Below are 14,451 nucleotides of genomic sequence, written 5' to 3'. Positions count from 1 at the left end.
CTCAAAGCGGATTGTGAGAGTTCCACTACGGCGGTTCAAGGAAAATTTTCCACGCTTTTCCCGCCAAGTTGCGTCATTTTCCCCTTGCCTGTCTGTGGTAGAGCTCTGCCCCGACAACTAAACCCTAGAGACTCATAGTTCAGCTGCACCATACATGTTGGGGCTTCACTTATTTTGTTTTTCATCGATAAGTACCTACAATAAGTTTTGTATATTTATTTTTTTCTCCTCATGGTGTCACAAGCAAGTCGTATGAGTTTATATGTTCAATGTGGTTAATTCCATAACGTCTTGCCTTACTAGGACTTAGCCATCTTTAGGGCAGCGGTCATGCTCAGGAAAAATGCTAGGCTCAGCTATCGGTAGGTAATAACTTTATACAAGAATGTTGGTTCTCGTTAGTGCTCAATGCCACAGTTAATAATTTGGGTCTTATTTTTAGTTTCAACGAGAGTTGTAGATCCCTACTGCACGAAATTACTCAGGTGAATGAATGGGTTTTCTAGGTTTTTCATTCTTCTTTAAAATTCTACCCCGCCCAGGTTTCTTACAATAATAGGCTCATTGTTTATTTAAACTTTTTGCCTGTAGAGACTCGTAGCTGAGATCTACTGGTTGCGAAACTTTTGCATGTGAATTTCCCGTTTCTTCTTTTGAACATCACACCCTTATTGTTATCTTCAAGGGTTTTGATGTCATCGACGCATGCAGAGGTGTTCTAAGTTGCTAAGAAATTTTACCCTGTTAGTTACCTCTAGGGTTTAAACGTGACTTGGACATCGGGTCTATAAGGCCATCTTTTTAATTCATGTGTTTTACTTCATAATGGTGGTCTTTTTCCGAATGGACTGGTTAAACCTAGATTTCCTCTTTCGTTTCACAGATAATCAATGTATTTGTTCTCACATGTATTGTTAGTGCATGAGAATGTAACAATCCAATAAAATGTAACAGTGTCAATTGAAACAAAAACAAGGATGGCTGCGAAGCAGCTAGTCCCTGCACATAGTTCTATCTAGCCGCCTTTGAATTCGTATAGCAGCATTATATGCCGACAGTTTCCGAAATAGATCAGGAGATTCAGAGTTCATGTTTGAATGCAAATAAGCATCTTGGCTTTCAACCAGGTTTTCTTCCCGGAAATCTCAAGCCTAACATTTCTTTAGGCTTCTTTAAGAAGTGCTAGCAAGAGCTAAGAGCAAAATGCAGCTTCTGTATACCAGAAGTTTTAAATAGGAAAGAAAAGCAGCTTGGCTTTCAACCAGGTTTTCTTCCCGGAAATCTCAAGCCTAACATTTCTTTAGGCTTCTTTAAGAAGTGCTAGCAAGAGCTAAGAGCAAAATGTAGCTTTTGTATACCAGAAGTTTTAAACAGGAAAGAAAAGACAATCTGAGGATAAAAAGGCATGTTTGCAAGGCAGAAGAAATGTATTCCTGCAAATAGGCTCGTTTCAATTTAATTTAAACTTGCTAACATTTCACAATTAGAAATCATAATAAGACAATTCATTACCCTGGACAGCTACAGGAAACTAATTTCACTATTTACAAGATTTCTCCCCAGTAAGAAACTCTTCATGCTATAGCAGGAGATATAATGGAGTAAGTTACTCCCCGCAGATTTGAGGTAGTTCTCAGAAAGAGAGAGTAGACTAGTTCACCAGTTTCAGTAATACATAAATCACACAATTGCAATATATATAGTCACATGAACAAGCTTCAGTAATACATAAACACGATTCAAGATACAGTAGTTTATGTTGCTAGCCCAAAATGACACAACTGCAATAGAAATAGTGACATGAGAATACAAGACAAGCACGAATGCTAACAATTAGGACATTAGTGCCGCAGTCGAGCAGAGACGATAGAAGCATAAAAAATGCGAGTTGCAGCACCATGGCGGACCCAAATGCATATTTGAAGCATCCGTGTTACACCTGTAACAGATAAGGAAGAGGGGAAATAAGACATGTGAAGAATACAAGACAAGCACGAATGCTAACAATTAGGACATTAGTGCCACAGTCGAGCAGAGACGATAGAAGCATAAAAATGCGAGTTGCAGCACGATGGCGGACCCAAATGCATATTTGAAGCATCCGTCGTACACCTGTAACAGAGAAGGAAGCAGGGAAATAAGACAATGCGTAAGATGATGCAAAAGAGATGTTATTGTTTTTTTGGTTTCTTTTTTCTTTGTCTTTCGACTTTTACGATGTCAATAATCAGAAGAGTCATGAGAATAAGTGCTAAGAGAAACAATGCTGTGAGTTCAGTAAGTTGGCTTATGCTAATGGATTCCATGTTATGTGAAGCGGGGAGGTGTATGTGAATATCCAGGTGCAGAAGAGGCCAATTTATACAAAAGTTCAACGTGTTTGTAAGGTGGTTTTAAGTGTGAATGGAGCTAAAATACTTGAGGCTCGGATGGAGCAGGGCAGAATTTAATGGTCGGCATAAAACGAAAAGCTTACGTTAAGTGAGCAATCAGTGCAATTAAGTGGTCGATATGACATGGGGAGCAAATGGCATATGGAATGATGTATGTGGCGGCAGAAGTAAATGCGAAATTAGGTGATGTATCTGACGTCGGGCAATCTTGGTGGTAGATTGGGTCCGACAGGAAATCTATGTCAATATCTAGGTGCAGAAATCTTGAAGATCAGATTGGAGGAGGCCAGTATTTAATGATGGGCATAAAACGAAGACCTTACGTTAAGTGAGCGATCGGTGCAATTAGGTGATCGATCTGACATGGGGAGCAAATGGCATATGGAATGATGGATGTGGCGGCAGTAGTAAATGCGAAATTAGGTGCCCCTTTGAGTCTGTGAAGACAAGAGCCAAGATTACAAAACGAAGGCAGAGTACATCAGCTGAACTTAGGGATACAAACTGTCAGAAACCTAGTCTTTATACTCATTAAGCAACAGGTTTCATGTCCTTGTTGCTTACTCTATACTGGAAGGTATTACTCTGGGAAAGAAAAGTAAAATTATTGATCAAATAGCTCCAAGTATGCACTATGTGCTTTGAATAGGCAACCCCTGTTGACATCAAGGGATAATAAAAGTAACACAAATCAATTTAACTGCATGTGAAAAAACAATGTGAAGCTGGAAAAGACACAATGCTTGTGCAACAACTTTCGACATGTAACTTCTTACCAAACAAATTGCCATCTGGACTCCACACAACACGGTTGACAGATACACCCGGTTCCTTAACAAGTGCTGCCTGCAGTCCCAGTGCAAAAGATTAAACTGATTGCATCATACATACAGTGCAAGTTGAACAAAAAATCCAAACTAAAACTCTCATATGGACAGCACAAATTATGTTTATAGCTGTATCTTCCTAATAAAGACATGATATGAGTTCTATTCGCATTCAGTAAGCTTGATACGGATAGATGAGCATGATACAGAAGCTTAACCCTACAAAAACCTAGTCTTTATCATACCTGTATAGCTCGTATGTTAAGTATGCGTATGTTATTACTCTGGGAAAGAAAAGTAAAACTATTGATCAAATACCTCCAAGTGTTGTCGTACATCTCCACCACCATTATAGGTGTAAGTATGCACTATGTGCTTTGAATAGGCAACCCCTGTTGACATCAAGGGATAATAAAAGTAACACAAATCAATTTAACTGCATGTGCAAAAACAATGTGAAACTGGAAAAGACACAATGCTTGTGCAACAGCTTTCAACATGTAACTTCTTACCAAACAAATTGCCATCTGAACAAAAAATCGAAACTAAAACTCTCATATGGACAGCACAAATTATGTTTATAGCTGTATCTTCCTAATAAATACATGATATGGGTTCTATTCGCATTCAGTAAGCTTGATACGGATAGATGAGCATGATACAAAAGCTTAACCCTACAGAAACCTAGTCTTTATCATACCTGTATAGCTCGTATGTTAAGTATGCGTATGCTATTACTCTGGGAAAGAAAAGTAAAATTATTGATAAAATACCTCCAAGTGTTGTCGTACATCTCCACCACCATTATAGGTGTAAGTATGCACTATGTGCTTTGAATAGGCAACCCCTGTTGACATCAAGGGATAATAAAAGTAACACAAATCAATTTAACTGCATGTGCAAAAACAATGTAAAGCTGGAAAAGACACAATGCTTGTGCAACAGCTTTCAACATGTAACTTCTTACCAAACAAATTGCCATCTGGACTCCACACAACACGGTTGTCATACCTGTAGAGATTGGTGTATTCAATGGGTTTAGTTCAATATGGTTATACCTAGTATACTCATTAAGCAACAGGTTTCATGTCCTTGTTGCTTACTCTATACTGGAAGCTATTACTCTGGGAAAGAAAAGTAAAATTATTGATCAAATACCTCCAAGTGCTGTCGTACATCTCCACCACCATTATAGGTGTAAGTATGCACTATGTGCTTTGAATAGGCAACCCTTGTTGACATCAAGGGATAATAAAAGTAACACAAATCAATTTAACTGAATGTGCAAAAACAATGTGAAGCTGGAAAAGACACGATGCTTGTGCAACAGCTTTCAACATGTAACTTCTTACCAAACAAATTGCCATCTGGACTCCAGACAACATGGTCATACCTGTATAGCTCGTATGTTAAGTATGCGTATGCTATTACTCTGGGAAAGAAAAGTAAAATTATTGATCAAATACCTCCAAGTGCTGTCGTACATCTCCACCACCATTATAGGTGTAAGTATGCACTATGTGCTTTGAATAGGCAACCCCTGTTGACATCAAGGGATAATAAAAGTAACACAAATCAATTTAACTGCATGTGCAAAAACAATGTGAAACTGGAAAAGACACAATGCTTGTGCAACAGCTTTGAACATGTAACTTCTTACCAAACAAATTGCCATCTGAACAAAAAATCCAAACTAAAACTCTCATATGGACAACACAAATTATGTTTATAGCTGTATCTTCCTAATAAATACATGACAAACATCTTCTGTGTTGTCTAGAACTACTTGTTGTTCCATTGTACTTCTGTTGTATTGAATGCCTATGTTTTGCCTTTTCTGATTCTTCTGAGCAATGTCCTTAAGCACATGCTTGTTTAAGTGACAAGGTTCGAGTAATTTAGCTTTGATTGATTGACATTTTGTCTCAGGCTGTGGTTCGATATTGTTCTTTGACATATCGGCTTGTTGTTGGAAGGTGCAACCAATTGTAGGCTGCCTATGAACCAAAGGCTCGAAGTGCCCATTCAAAGGGTCCTCGTCATGGAACAGTATGTCACAAGTATTTGTTGTAATACTTGAATTGAAGTGCAAATACACTCGCATCTTTGTTTTGGACCATAGCCTAATTGGAACTTTCAACCAGTTTGACAGCCAATGGACGCAGAAAATATCTCCCCACAGACCTCTAGATGCTAGGGGTATATTGTTTGAGGCAGATCTAGCCATTTTGTCTAAATAGACTTCACGGTTGCTAATGTTATGCATTTCTTTAAGTGAGGATTCATGCAGTTCATGTTCATAAGACAAAATTTCCTCACTATCTTGTTTTTTGAGACAGTCTCTAAAATATTCTATTGTTCCTTTCCTTAGCTCCACTGATGTGTATCGGAAATCTAGCAAAAGTTCTAAACTATCGAATAGGCAGTCTCCAATTAGATATGAGAAATTGTCCACACGAAATAAGTGATGCTTTTGCAATACTAATTGCAACTTTTGTTTATCAGACATAGAAGACATGATGACCACTAAATGTTTGATGCAATATTATGTTTACTGATGTAATGCAGTTACAACCAGAGAATCATAATAACAAGTTGAACAATGAAAATGATTATAGAACACGAAGTGATTGTGTGCACCTTTGGGACCGAAAATGTCTGCTAAGCTGCGAAGACTCCTTATGTCAGGTAGCATCCACTGCGCAGGTCTGATACTGAAGTTCGAAATATGACTGCCAAGATAAAGAAGAACGTAAACCCATTGATGTAATGCAATTACAACCGCAGAATCATAATAGCAAGTTGAACAATGAAGTGATTGTGTGCACCTTTGCGACCAAGTTCAAAATATGACTGCCAAGTAGGATCAGTCAGTGTAAATCCATTGATCAATCTATATCAACCCAATGCCCTTGTTTTTGCTAATTATGCAAGTACATGCAATGTCACATAACTTGGAAAGGCAAATCAAACAAACTAAAAGCAATGTAATGTCAGTAGTACCAGTCCCTACTGTAGGTTAGGATCAGTCAGTGTAAATCCATTGATCAATCTATATCAACCCAATGCCCTTGTTTTTGCTAATTATGCAAGTAAATGCAATGTCACAAAACTTGGAAAGGCAAATCAAACAAACTAAAAGCAATGTAATGTCAGTAGCACCATCAAATTTGACACTGGTTGGAAGCTTTTGATGCAATGGAGCAAGCCACACCAAATTGTTACAGGTATATTGTTTCTCTTTCTTATGCTGGCATTTAAGACAAAAGAAAATGACTTATTCCGCTAAGCTACTGCACCAACAAAGTTGTTTCTCTTTCTTATGCTGGCATTTAAGACAAAAGAAAATGACTTATTTCGCTAAGCTACTGCATCAGCAAAGTAATCCCTCTGCAAGTCCCCAGTGTTTGCCCCTGGTATTTTGACATGCACAAGTTCTTCAAGCTGGCCAAATAATTATCTCAGCATTTCATCTATCACAGTGGGCTTAAGACGTCCGAAAGACATGTAGAATAAGAATATCAAGTGATAAATTCCTTTAAAAAAATGAAAGCATATAAAGAAAAACAAAAACAGAGGGACACAGTTGTATTATTTCGATCATTATATGATGCAACTACTTGAGGACAAACTGCCGCTGCCGCAAACAAATCACTTGTGAGAGGGTATACGACATATATAGAAGAAATAAAGAACGCAACGAATAGGCATATGCTTATGCACAAAGAAGAATACATATATCCATTTGCGTATATGAGCTAAATAATGCATAAGATCTGAATACCAATCAGCATACAAAGATACACACAAACACAACAAACACTATTTTGTCCCTAGCTACAGATCTCATCTATGGATAATGAACTCAGAATATAAGATATTTTGGAAGTTTGAAGGACATTTCCCAGCCTACGCTTGCATTGACACTTCTTAAGACTTCGCCAAAGAGAGAAACCATATCATCAGAAATCACTTAGAAATTAAAACCACAGGTTCACACACTAAGGTACATCCTGCATGGCAGTGGGCGTTATGAACTCGCATGTGCAAGGAATGTGACTATGTTTATTGAAGCTATGGATAACAATAAAGCTGCTCATAAGCACTCAACCAAGGGCTTTGGGCAATGAAGAAAACAAGGGAGCTGTTTCGATTCGAAGATATATTCTGAACTCTTATTACAAACTACCCATGGATTTAGAGGATAACAATATATGGAGATTGATGTCATTAGAAGACATTTGCCAAACTGATTGATTTTGACTGGGCCTTATGAAATTGCATGTGCAAGGAATGTGACTATGTTTATTGAAGCTATGGATAACAATAAAGTTGCTCATAAGCACTCAACCAAGGGCTTTGGGCAATGAAGAAAACAAGGGAGCTGTTTCGGTTCGAAGATATATTCTGAACTCTTATTACAAACTACCCATGGATTTAGAGGATAACAATATATGGAGATTGATGTCATTAGAAGACATTTGCCAAACTGATTGATTTTGACATCCACCTTAACCTCTAATATAGAGATCTGTAGCCATATGCCCACAATTTATGTCTTGATTTGCAGGCAGGCAATCGGAACATCAAATTCCAGGCTCAAATTAACATAGTAAATCTACCTCACTATGAAATTGAGAACTCGTTTCAGAGAACTGAGTTCATATGGCTATAATGCAGAACGAAAGCAATGTTTATCAACAAATAACAACCTGATTGCAAAAACCGAGATGGTGGTTTCACTTAGAAGGTCTATCCTGTCCGCATAGGTGTACAGCATGCAACCACTTCCTCCAAGCTCGTTTTGGGCGGGAAACTCCTATTAACTACTGGATACTGATGTAATAGCCAAAGAAAAGAGCGATAACTACAAAAAAGGAATTTGTTTTGGAAAATCTAACATCCACAAAGCAAATTTGAAAAAAATACAATACCCACATAGTACATCTGGGAATAAGCTATACCCAGGACACAGATTTTTTCGATTTTTGCCATAAAAATTGCACCCACAAAGGAAAAATAATACAATGCTGACTCACCAGCACGAGATAGCCTGTTAGGCCGAACGCCCAAGAGCAGAGATCCTAGTCTTGAGTGTTTAAGAGAGCTAAGTACAATTGGATAGTCACATGCAAAGGTGTTTCACCAGAAAAAACAGAGTGCTAATTGCCATATTGGACCGCAAGTTGCACAATGTATAGACCTTAGAGCTAAGAGAGAGATTAAAAAGAAAAAGAAAAAATGTTCTATAGGGGCAGATGTAGGCAAGCAAGAGAAAAAAATTGAGCTCTACAAGGACAGTTGAAAAGACACTATAACTCAAAAACCTGATTGACATTATGGACAGATAGTGTACATTTTGTGATCACATTGTCCGTTGGTTCTTGTATACAGTCTAAGGGAAGAAGAGAGAATCACACGGTATTTTGTTATTGACTGGATTACCATTGTGTTTCTAGCTAGTTGTATGCAGGTTCGAACTAAGAGAAGGCTCACTACTAGGAGAAGACAGAAATCCTTATATGGCACTGGACAGAGAGCTAGTTTCCTTTCTAAACACATCAAATAAGACTTATGTTGGTGAAGCGAGTGGGCTATAACTCACTCATTTACAGATCACTGGTGGAACACAAAGCCACAATGGTGTCATAAAATCCGACTGCATTTTTGACTGCTCTGTTCTTGTATACATTCTAAGGGAAGAAGAGAGAATCAAACAGTATTTTGTTATTGACTGGATTGCCATTGTGTTTCTAGCTAGTTCTGTGCAGGTTCGAACTAAGAGAAGGCTCACTACTAGGAAAAGAACAAGGTGTAACCTCGAAACCACATTTCCTTACCAGTTAACAAATTCTTTAATCCCTTTTCCCATTAGTAAATTCATAAAATCTGCCTTGGTAAAAGTAAACTGTAATGAACTACTACACATATTTTAGAACATTATAGCCTCCAGAAATAAGTATATAAAAGAATTCAGACTATAAAGACGCATATCCTTCCTATGTAAGCTAACATCAGCCTACCTAAAACTCTATGTCCTCTCTAATTTGACATCTATTATCTACAAGAAAAAAGAAACATCATACAACAAGGCAAAATCCATCCCAAGGGGTGAGATAGCCTGTTAGGCCGAACGCCCAAGAGCAGTGATCCTAGTCTTCAATGTTTAAGAGAGCTAAGTACAATTGGATAGTCACATGCAAAGGTGTTTCACCAGAAAAAACAGAGTGCTAATTGCCATATTGGACCACAGGTTGCACAATGTATAGACCTTAGAGCCAAGAGAGAGATTAAAAAGAAAAAGAAAAAATGTTCTACAGGGGCAGATGTAGGGAAGCAAGAGAAAAAAATTGAGCTCTACAAGGACAGTTGAAGACAGGCCTTGGAGCCCGCTATGGACACTTGCTTTAGTCTTAGCCTTCTTGGTCCAACAAAGAAACTCGCCTTAAGAGAGTCTCCATTGGAGGTTAGGAAAACAGAAGGTAAGGTATAGAAGGTAAAGAAGGGTTTGTTAACTACGGTACTCTCTGAGTTCGCCTAGCTGAATTAGCTATGGCATGCATTGCCCAAAAAGAATGTGGTAATGGATTAAATATTAATAATCCATGAAACAAGATTTGGTTGTCATTTTGCCAAACAGTGAGGGGGCCTTTTACATCCTTCTTTGTGTTCTATCTTTGGCTCATGGATGCCTAGTGTTACAACTTGACACAATCAAATAAACAAATATTTATTTCTAAATGTACAATATATTTCAGTTTACTTACTGCATTTTGAGGTTGAACATTCTTGAAGATATGTAAATTTTTCACGATGAAAATTATAACATGTAATTTTTTTAATGGTTAATCAACAAAAATTGAAAAACAAAGGCATGCAGTCAGTCCCTGGCAAGAAACAGAGATTCAAAAGGAAAAAGTTGGATGTTACATGGAATATAATGCACTAAGGACAATAAGGGGGAAGAGTATCACAACTAAAATCCCAAACGATCTTGTAAATGTACATGTATTACTTAAGCTGATGAGCCAGTGCAAAATAAGCTGGTGAGCCAAGTTCCATTGAGGCCTGGATGCCTATGTGTATAAAATGTGTTAGGCTAATGGGACATAGTATTTATGAATTTTAAAGGCCAAAGTCCCTATGTTATCAAGCCAGAGACAGCGTGGTAAAACAAGCCGGAACGAATAACAGTTATATGTAAATATTGTCCTTTACATGTTAATTAAATATTGTCTGATTTGGACTAAATAGTCATTTCCTCAGAAAATAAGGTAGCATGTCAGGTAGCATTCTAGACCTAAGTCTAGTTTGGACTAGATAGTCACTTCCTCGAAAAATATAGTATCAGGAAAATTCGCTAGGGGGCAGACATGATTTCAAAGCAATCTCATCGTTGGCAGGAAAAGAGCAACATAGGTCACAGCCTGGTGGCAGACCCTTGTCACGATATCATCTTATACAGATAAGGAAATTTCCAGATTAACTAGTATAGTGATCTACCAAAAAATGGAAAGCATAGAATCTGTTAGCCAGTAGGTTCTTCTCCCTTGGTTATTAGTAAAAGTTATAACTAGTTTACTTAAAAGGTTATGATATTCATAAGAGTAAACAGTAGACAGTAAAGTGAATGTACAGGTAAATTTACAACCAAACTTGCATTCCCATCTGCTAGTGAGGATAATTTTCTTTAGACCTGCTACTATGAAAGAAGTTGTAAATACTTAACGAAAACATGGTTTATTTCCAAAAATAATTTAATAACTGAAAACACGGTTTTATCCCCACAAAAATTATATTAATAAAAGTCTACCAGAAATTATAAAGCGAGAATGTCTAGGAAACCTAGAGATGGTTCCAGAATTTAATTCCAAGCTAAACCCAGGTCACAAAAATCCCTTAATCATTTCGTAGGATTTTAGCATGACCTTTAATATCATCAATAGCCAAAATCGAGAAATGCTACTCATATAATTGAAAATCGTAGAATATGACAGCATAAGAAATAGAGAAATAATATCATAACAAAGTAAAAAAGCCACCGAAACCAGAAGGTTTTCATTCACACGTGAAACTCCTACCAGTCAGTGAGTTTGAATACCCAACAAGTTTAACTTGCCACTACTCATAATATGCTGACCAGATCAGTGAAACATTAACTAATGGTGCCTAGAAACCGCTCTAAACGCCACATCACACGTTGAACCCAGTTCAATCCACTCCACAACTCAAACCAGAACAAAAGCCTTGATAGCTACTCAATATGTTTGTAATGCTAACAGAACTAAGAACTTCCCAGGCATGAAACTACTACAATAATTAACAGTTGCCTATCTTTGATTACGGGAATTAGGAGGCCTTCGGCTTTGGCAAAAAAGAGTAATGCTCACAAGGGATTCGAAATTAGTAACTGACCTTCTAAACAGAAGATAGAAAAGCACTTCATGGGAGGTGGAAAGTCACTTGTCACAGTCCATGTGAAACTTGTTGGGTATGATTTATAACCCAACCAAAGCCTCGCTGAAAGCAATTTCACATGGCTGATTCAGAAGCAGTACTGAGCCTAAAGCATGCTTGAGAAAAATTAGTCACTCGCTGAAAAGCAATATGTAAGATTGAGAATGCAGGACTGTTTAATAGTCGCACATAATAGCAGTGAGTTTGACGATATCGTAATGGGAAGCAATTAAATCCTTTGACCGATACAAAAATAAAAATAGTGTTTGTGCTGGACAAGGCCTTTGCTCTATACCAGTATACAGGGAAGTAAGATAGAGAATGCGGGATGGACAGGGCCTTTGCTTTATACATGTATACAGGTAAGTTCAAGCTGCTCAAAAATTTTCAATTGTGGCCATCAGCAGAATAATTTAATAAGTATACATCTTCTGTGACTCTTTAGTAGTCGTTGACTTTCAAGGAACTGGATAGAGAATAACTTCAATGCCTAGAAGAACAATGGCTTTACCCATCAACCACACTATCGTCTACCTGCAAGAACATCAACACAGAGAATGCTCCTTGGACTGTTTATAATAAGCTTTTATCTCTAGACAAACTAGCAAACGTAAAGAAAATCACATCGCTCATGCCATTAAACCTGAAGATTCATAAAACCCTCACCCTAACCAAACCCTGTAGGAGTACATTAGTTGCTCGAAGTCAATAGAGGACTGAAGGACCTATTATCCCTAAAACCATACAACCCTGTCTATCCCAAATATATGTCTATAAAAACCACTTTCCTATAAATATAGTCTGAGACACAACGAAGATTGTTTTTATATGATCTCTCTGCAGTAAACAAACTAACAAACTTAAAGTATAGAAAATATCTCTATGCCAAACCCTGTATGGAAAACCTTGTCTAACTAGACAAAAACCCTATAAGAATCCCGCAAAAAGCCCATTAATTCAAAAGGGCTTTGTCAGCCTGCAAACAGCCGACGGCTGGTAATCGACATTATTTTAGCCAAATCAAGTGGTCTCCTTAAAAGAAAGGCATTAAGGTTTGAAAGCCCAGTGGCATAATATGCTGACCAGATCAGTGAAACATTAACTAATGGTGCCTAGAAACCGCCCTAAACGCCAAATCACACGCTGAACCCAGTTCAATCCACTCCACAACTCAAACCAGAACAAAAGCCTTGATAACTACTCAATACGTTTGTAATGCTAACAGAACTAAGAACTTCCCAGGCATGAAACTACTACAATAATTAACAGTTGCCTATCTTTTGCGATGTCGTGTAATATTATGGTACCATTAAAAAAGAAATGCATGCAGTTACACAACCAGAGACATGCAAACTTAAGCAAAATTCTTATGTAACTTATGAAGAACCCTCCCTGACCCAACGAAAAAAGAATACGAAAGAATTCAAACTCGTATACAAGGGAAGCACTGTACAAGCTCAGGACTGAAAACATAAAGAGTACCTGGACCCGAAGCGAAATAACAAGCCACAAAGTAACGACGAAATCATGTATAAGCTTATTATATAACAAGAAAATTACGTTACACGTACCCCCGACGCTACATGCACAATGTCACCTGGAATGAAATGTGTACACAAGACAGGTAACCCCCATCAAATCAGTCTATGTGAGGGCGCAACAGATGTTAAGGATATCCCCTGAATCACCCTAACCCCCGTCAAATCAGCTAAGCTGATGGTCCAATGAAAATACCTTCCGAATTTCTTATAACGCTAAGTCTTCCTTCTCAACCGCATTTGCCACCCAGCTCTCAGTCCCGGCTGCTCCCGCCCCCTCAACCCCCACTTCCATGTTTAGGTCGCCATCTCGATCCCACTCGGCTTCCTTCTTCACGCCTTTTCCGACCCTGTCCCACGATACCTGCCGCGGGATTTCACTGTGCGCCCGCCGGTGCCCGCGTCCCCACTTCCATGTTTAGGTCGCCATCTCGATCCCACTCGGCTTCCTTCTTCACACCTTTTCCGACCCTGTCCCACGATACCTGCCGCGGGATTTCACTGTGCGCCCGCCGGTGCCCGCGTGGGGTTTTGTCGAGTCAGGGTTCTCCGCCAAAAATTTGAGCAGCACAGTTAATGTAGAACTGCTGGTGTCATGACCTGCAAATATAAGGAGAAGGATATTGTCCTTAATCTCGTCGTGTGTGAGAGATTCACCATTTTCGTCCACATTAGAGAGCAGGAAAGACAATAGATCTTGCTCGGGAGAAGCTTTTCCCTCCTCCAATGCAATTTTCCTCTCACGAATAATGCCCTCAAGCTGTTCACGAATGGCATTGACTCCACGTTTGGCTCTGTTATATCGAGTGCCGGGGAGATCTAGAGGAATCTGCAACAGTCCCTTCTGCAGCGCCATAAAATGATGCGAAAGCCGTGCTTGGTCGTCTGAATTATATATACTAGCGAACAATTCACAAGCCAGGGAGAAAGTATAGAGTTTCACCAGAGGAAAAACCGTGACCTCATCTTTACCGATCCAGTGCTCAGCCAGGTGATGTTTGGTCATCAAATCCACTTGCCCCGTCTCTTGCTGATTCGATGACTGACCTCCGCCCTGCAATAACAGATCCGTAAAGCTGCTACTGTTATCGCCGAACTGAGCTGTGAAACTGAAAGTCTTTCCTTTCATTAGGCACCCATCCCATGCACCCAAGCGCTCCAGATCTCTGAAGTCTGGCTGTTGTGGTTCGCGCTGATAACTGTAGGGTTTGTAACCGAAAGGATTAAGGTTCAGGC

The 14,451-nt window shown here is 38.7% G+C and overlaps 2 protein-coding genes across 3 annotated transcripts in view; both read right to left on the bottom strand.

The window, feature by feature from the left end:
* Positions 1 to 1,757: 1,757 nt before the first annotated feature.
* On the bottom strand, positions 1,758 to 12,533 carry LOC149203199 (uncharacterized). 2 transcript variants are annotated; one of them, XM_089403362.1, is made up of 5 exons: positions 4,379 to 4,569; positions 4,188 to 4,231; positions 3,539 to 4,067; positions 3,170 to 3,239; positions 1,758 to 2,112 (listed from the first exon to the last, which is right to left on the bottom strand). In XM_089403362.1, exons 3-5 carry the CDS (start codon positions 3,620 to 3,622, stop codon positions 1,934 to 1,936), a joined length of 333 nt encoding a protein of 110 aa, XP_089259488.1. In that variant the 5' UTR covers positions 3,623 to 4,067; positions 4,188 to 4,231; positions 4,379 to 4,569; the 3' UTR covers positions 1,758 to 1,933. The 2 variants fall into 2 exon arrangements, with proteins under 2 accessions (XP_089259488.1, XP_089259487.1); XM_089403361.1 differs by lacking the exons at positions 3,539 to 4,067; positions 4,188 to 4,231; positions 4,379 to 4,569 and adding exons at positions 4,687 to 4,760; positions 11,636 to 12,533.
* LOC149203198 (cytochrome P450 716B2-like) overlaps positions 5,875 to 14,451 on the bottom strand; it is a 30,043-nt gene continuing 21,466 nt past the window's right edge. Inside the window, exons 5-6 of the mRNA XM_089401795.1 lie at positions 13,160 to 14,414; positions 5,875 to 5,952 (exon numbers count right to left, since the gene is read on the bottom strand). Coding sequence (XP_089257921.1) covers positions 13,670 to 14,414 — 745 coding nt within the window. The 3' untranslated portion in view covers positions 5,875 to 5,952; positions 13,160 to 13,669. The remainder of the gene's footprint in view (positions 5,953 to 13,159; positions 14,415 to 14,451) is intronic.

Source organism: Pinus tabuliformis, chromosome 2_1 (genome assembly GCF_031772625.1).
Source record: "Pinus tabuliformis cultivar Carrire ecotype Pingquan chromosome 2_1, CPIR1, whole genome shotgun sequence".
In the NCBI taxonomy this organism is placed as follows: domain Eukaryota; kingdom Viridiplantae; phylum Streptophyta; class Pinopsida; order Pinales; family Pinaceae; genus Pinus; species Pinus tabuliformis.
The sequence above is the reverse complement of the archived record's forward strand: the minus strand, read 5'-3'. Positions and strand labels throughout refer to the sequence as shown.

Excerpts from the sequence above, each read along its gene's own strand:
- LOC149203199 (XM_089403361.1), bottom strand. The coding sequence starts at position 11,666 with ATGAAGTGCTTTTCTATCTTCTGTTTAGAAG. Across the intron at positions 3,240-4,686 it reads ATGTACGACAGCACTTGGAG|GCAGCACTTGTTAAGGAACC; the intron begins GTATTTGATCAA and ends CTGGGACTGCAG. Across the intron at positions 2,113-3,169 it reads TCCAGATGGCAATTTGTTTG|GTGTACGACGGATGCTTCAA; the intron begins GTAAGAAGTTAC and ends TCTCTGTTACAG.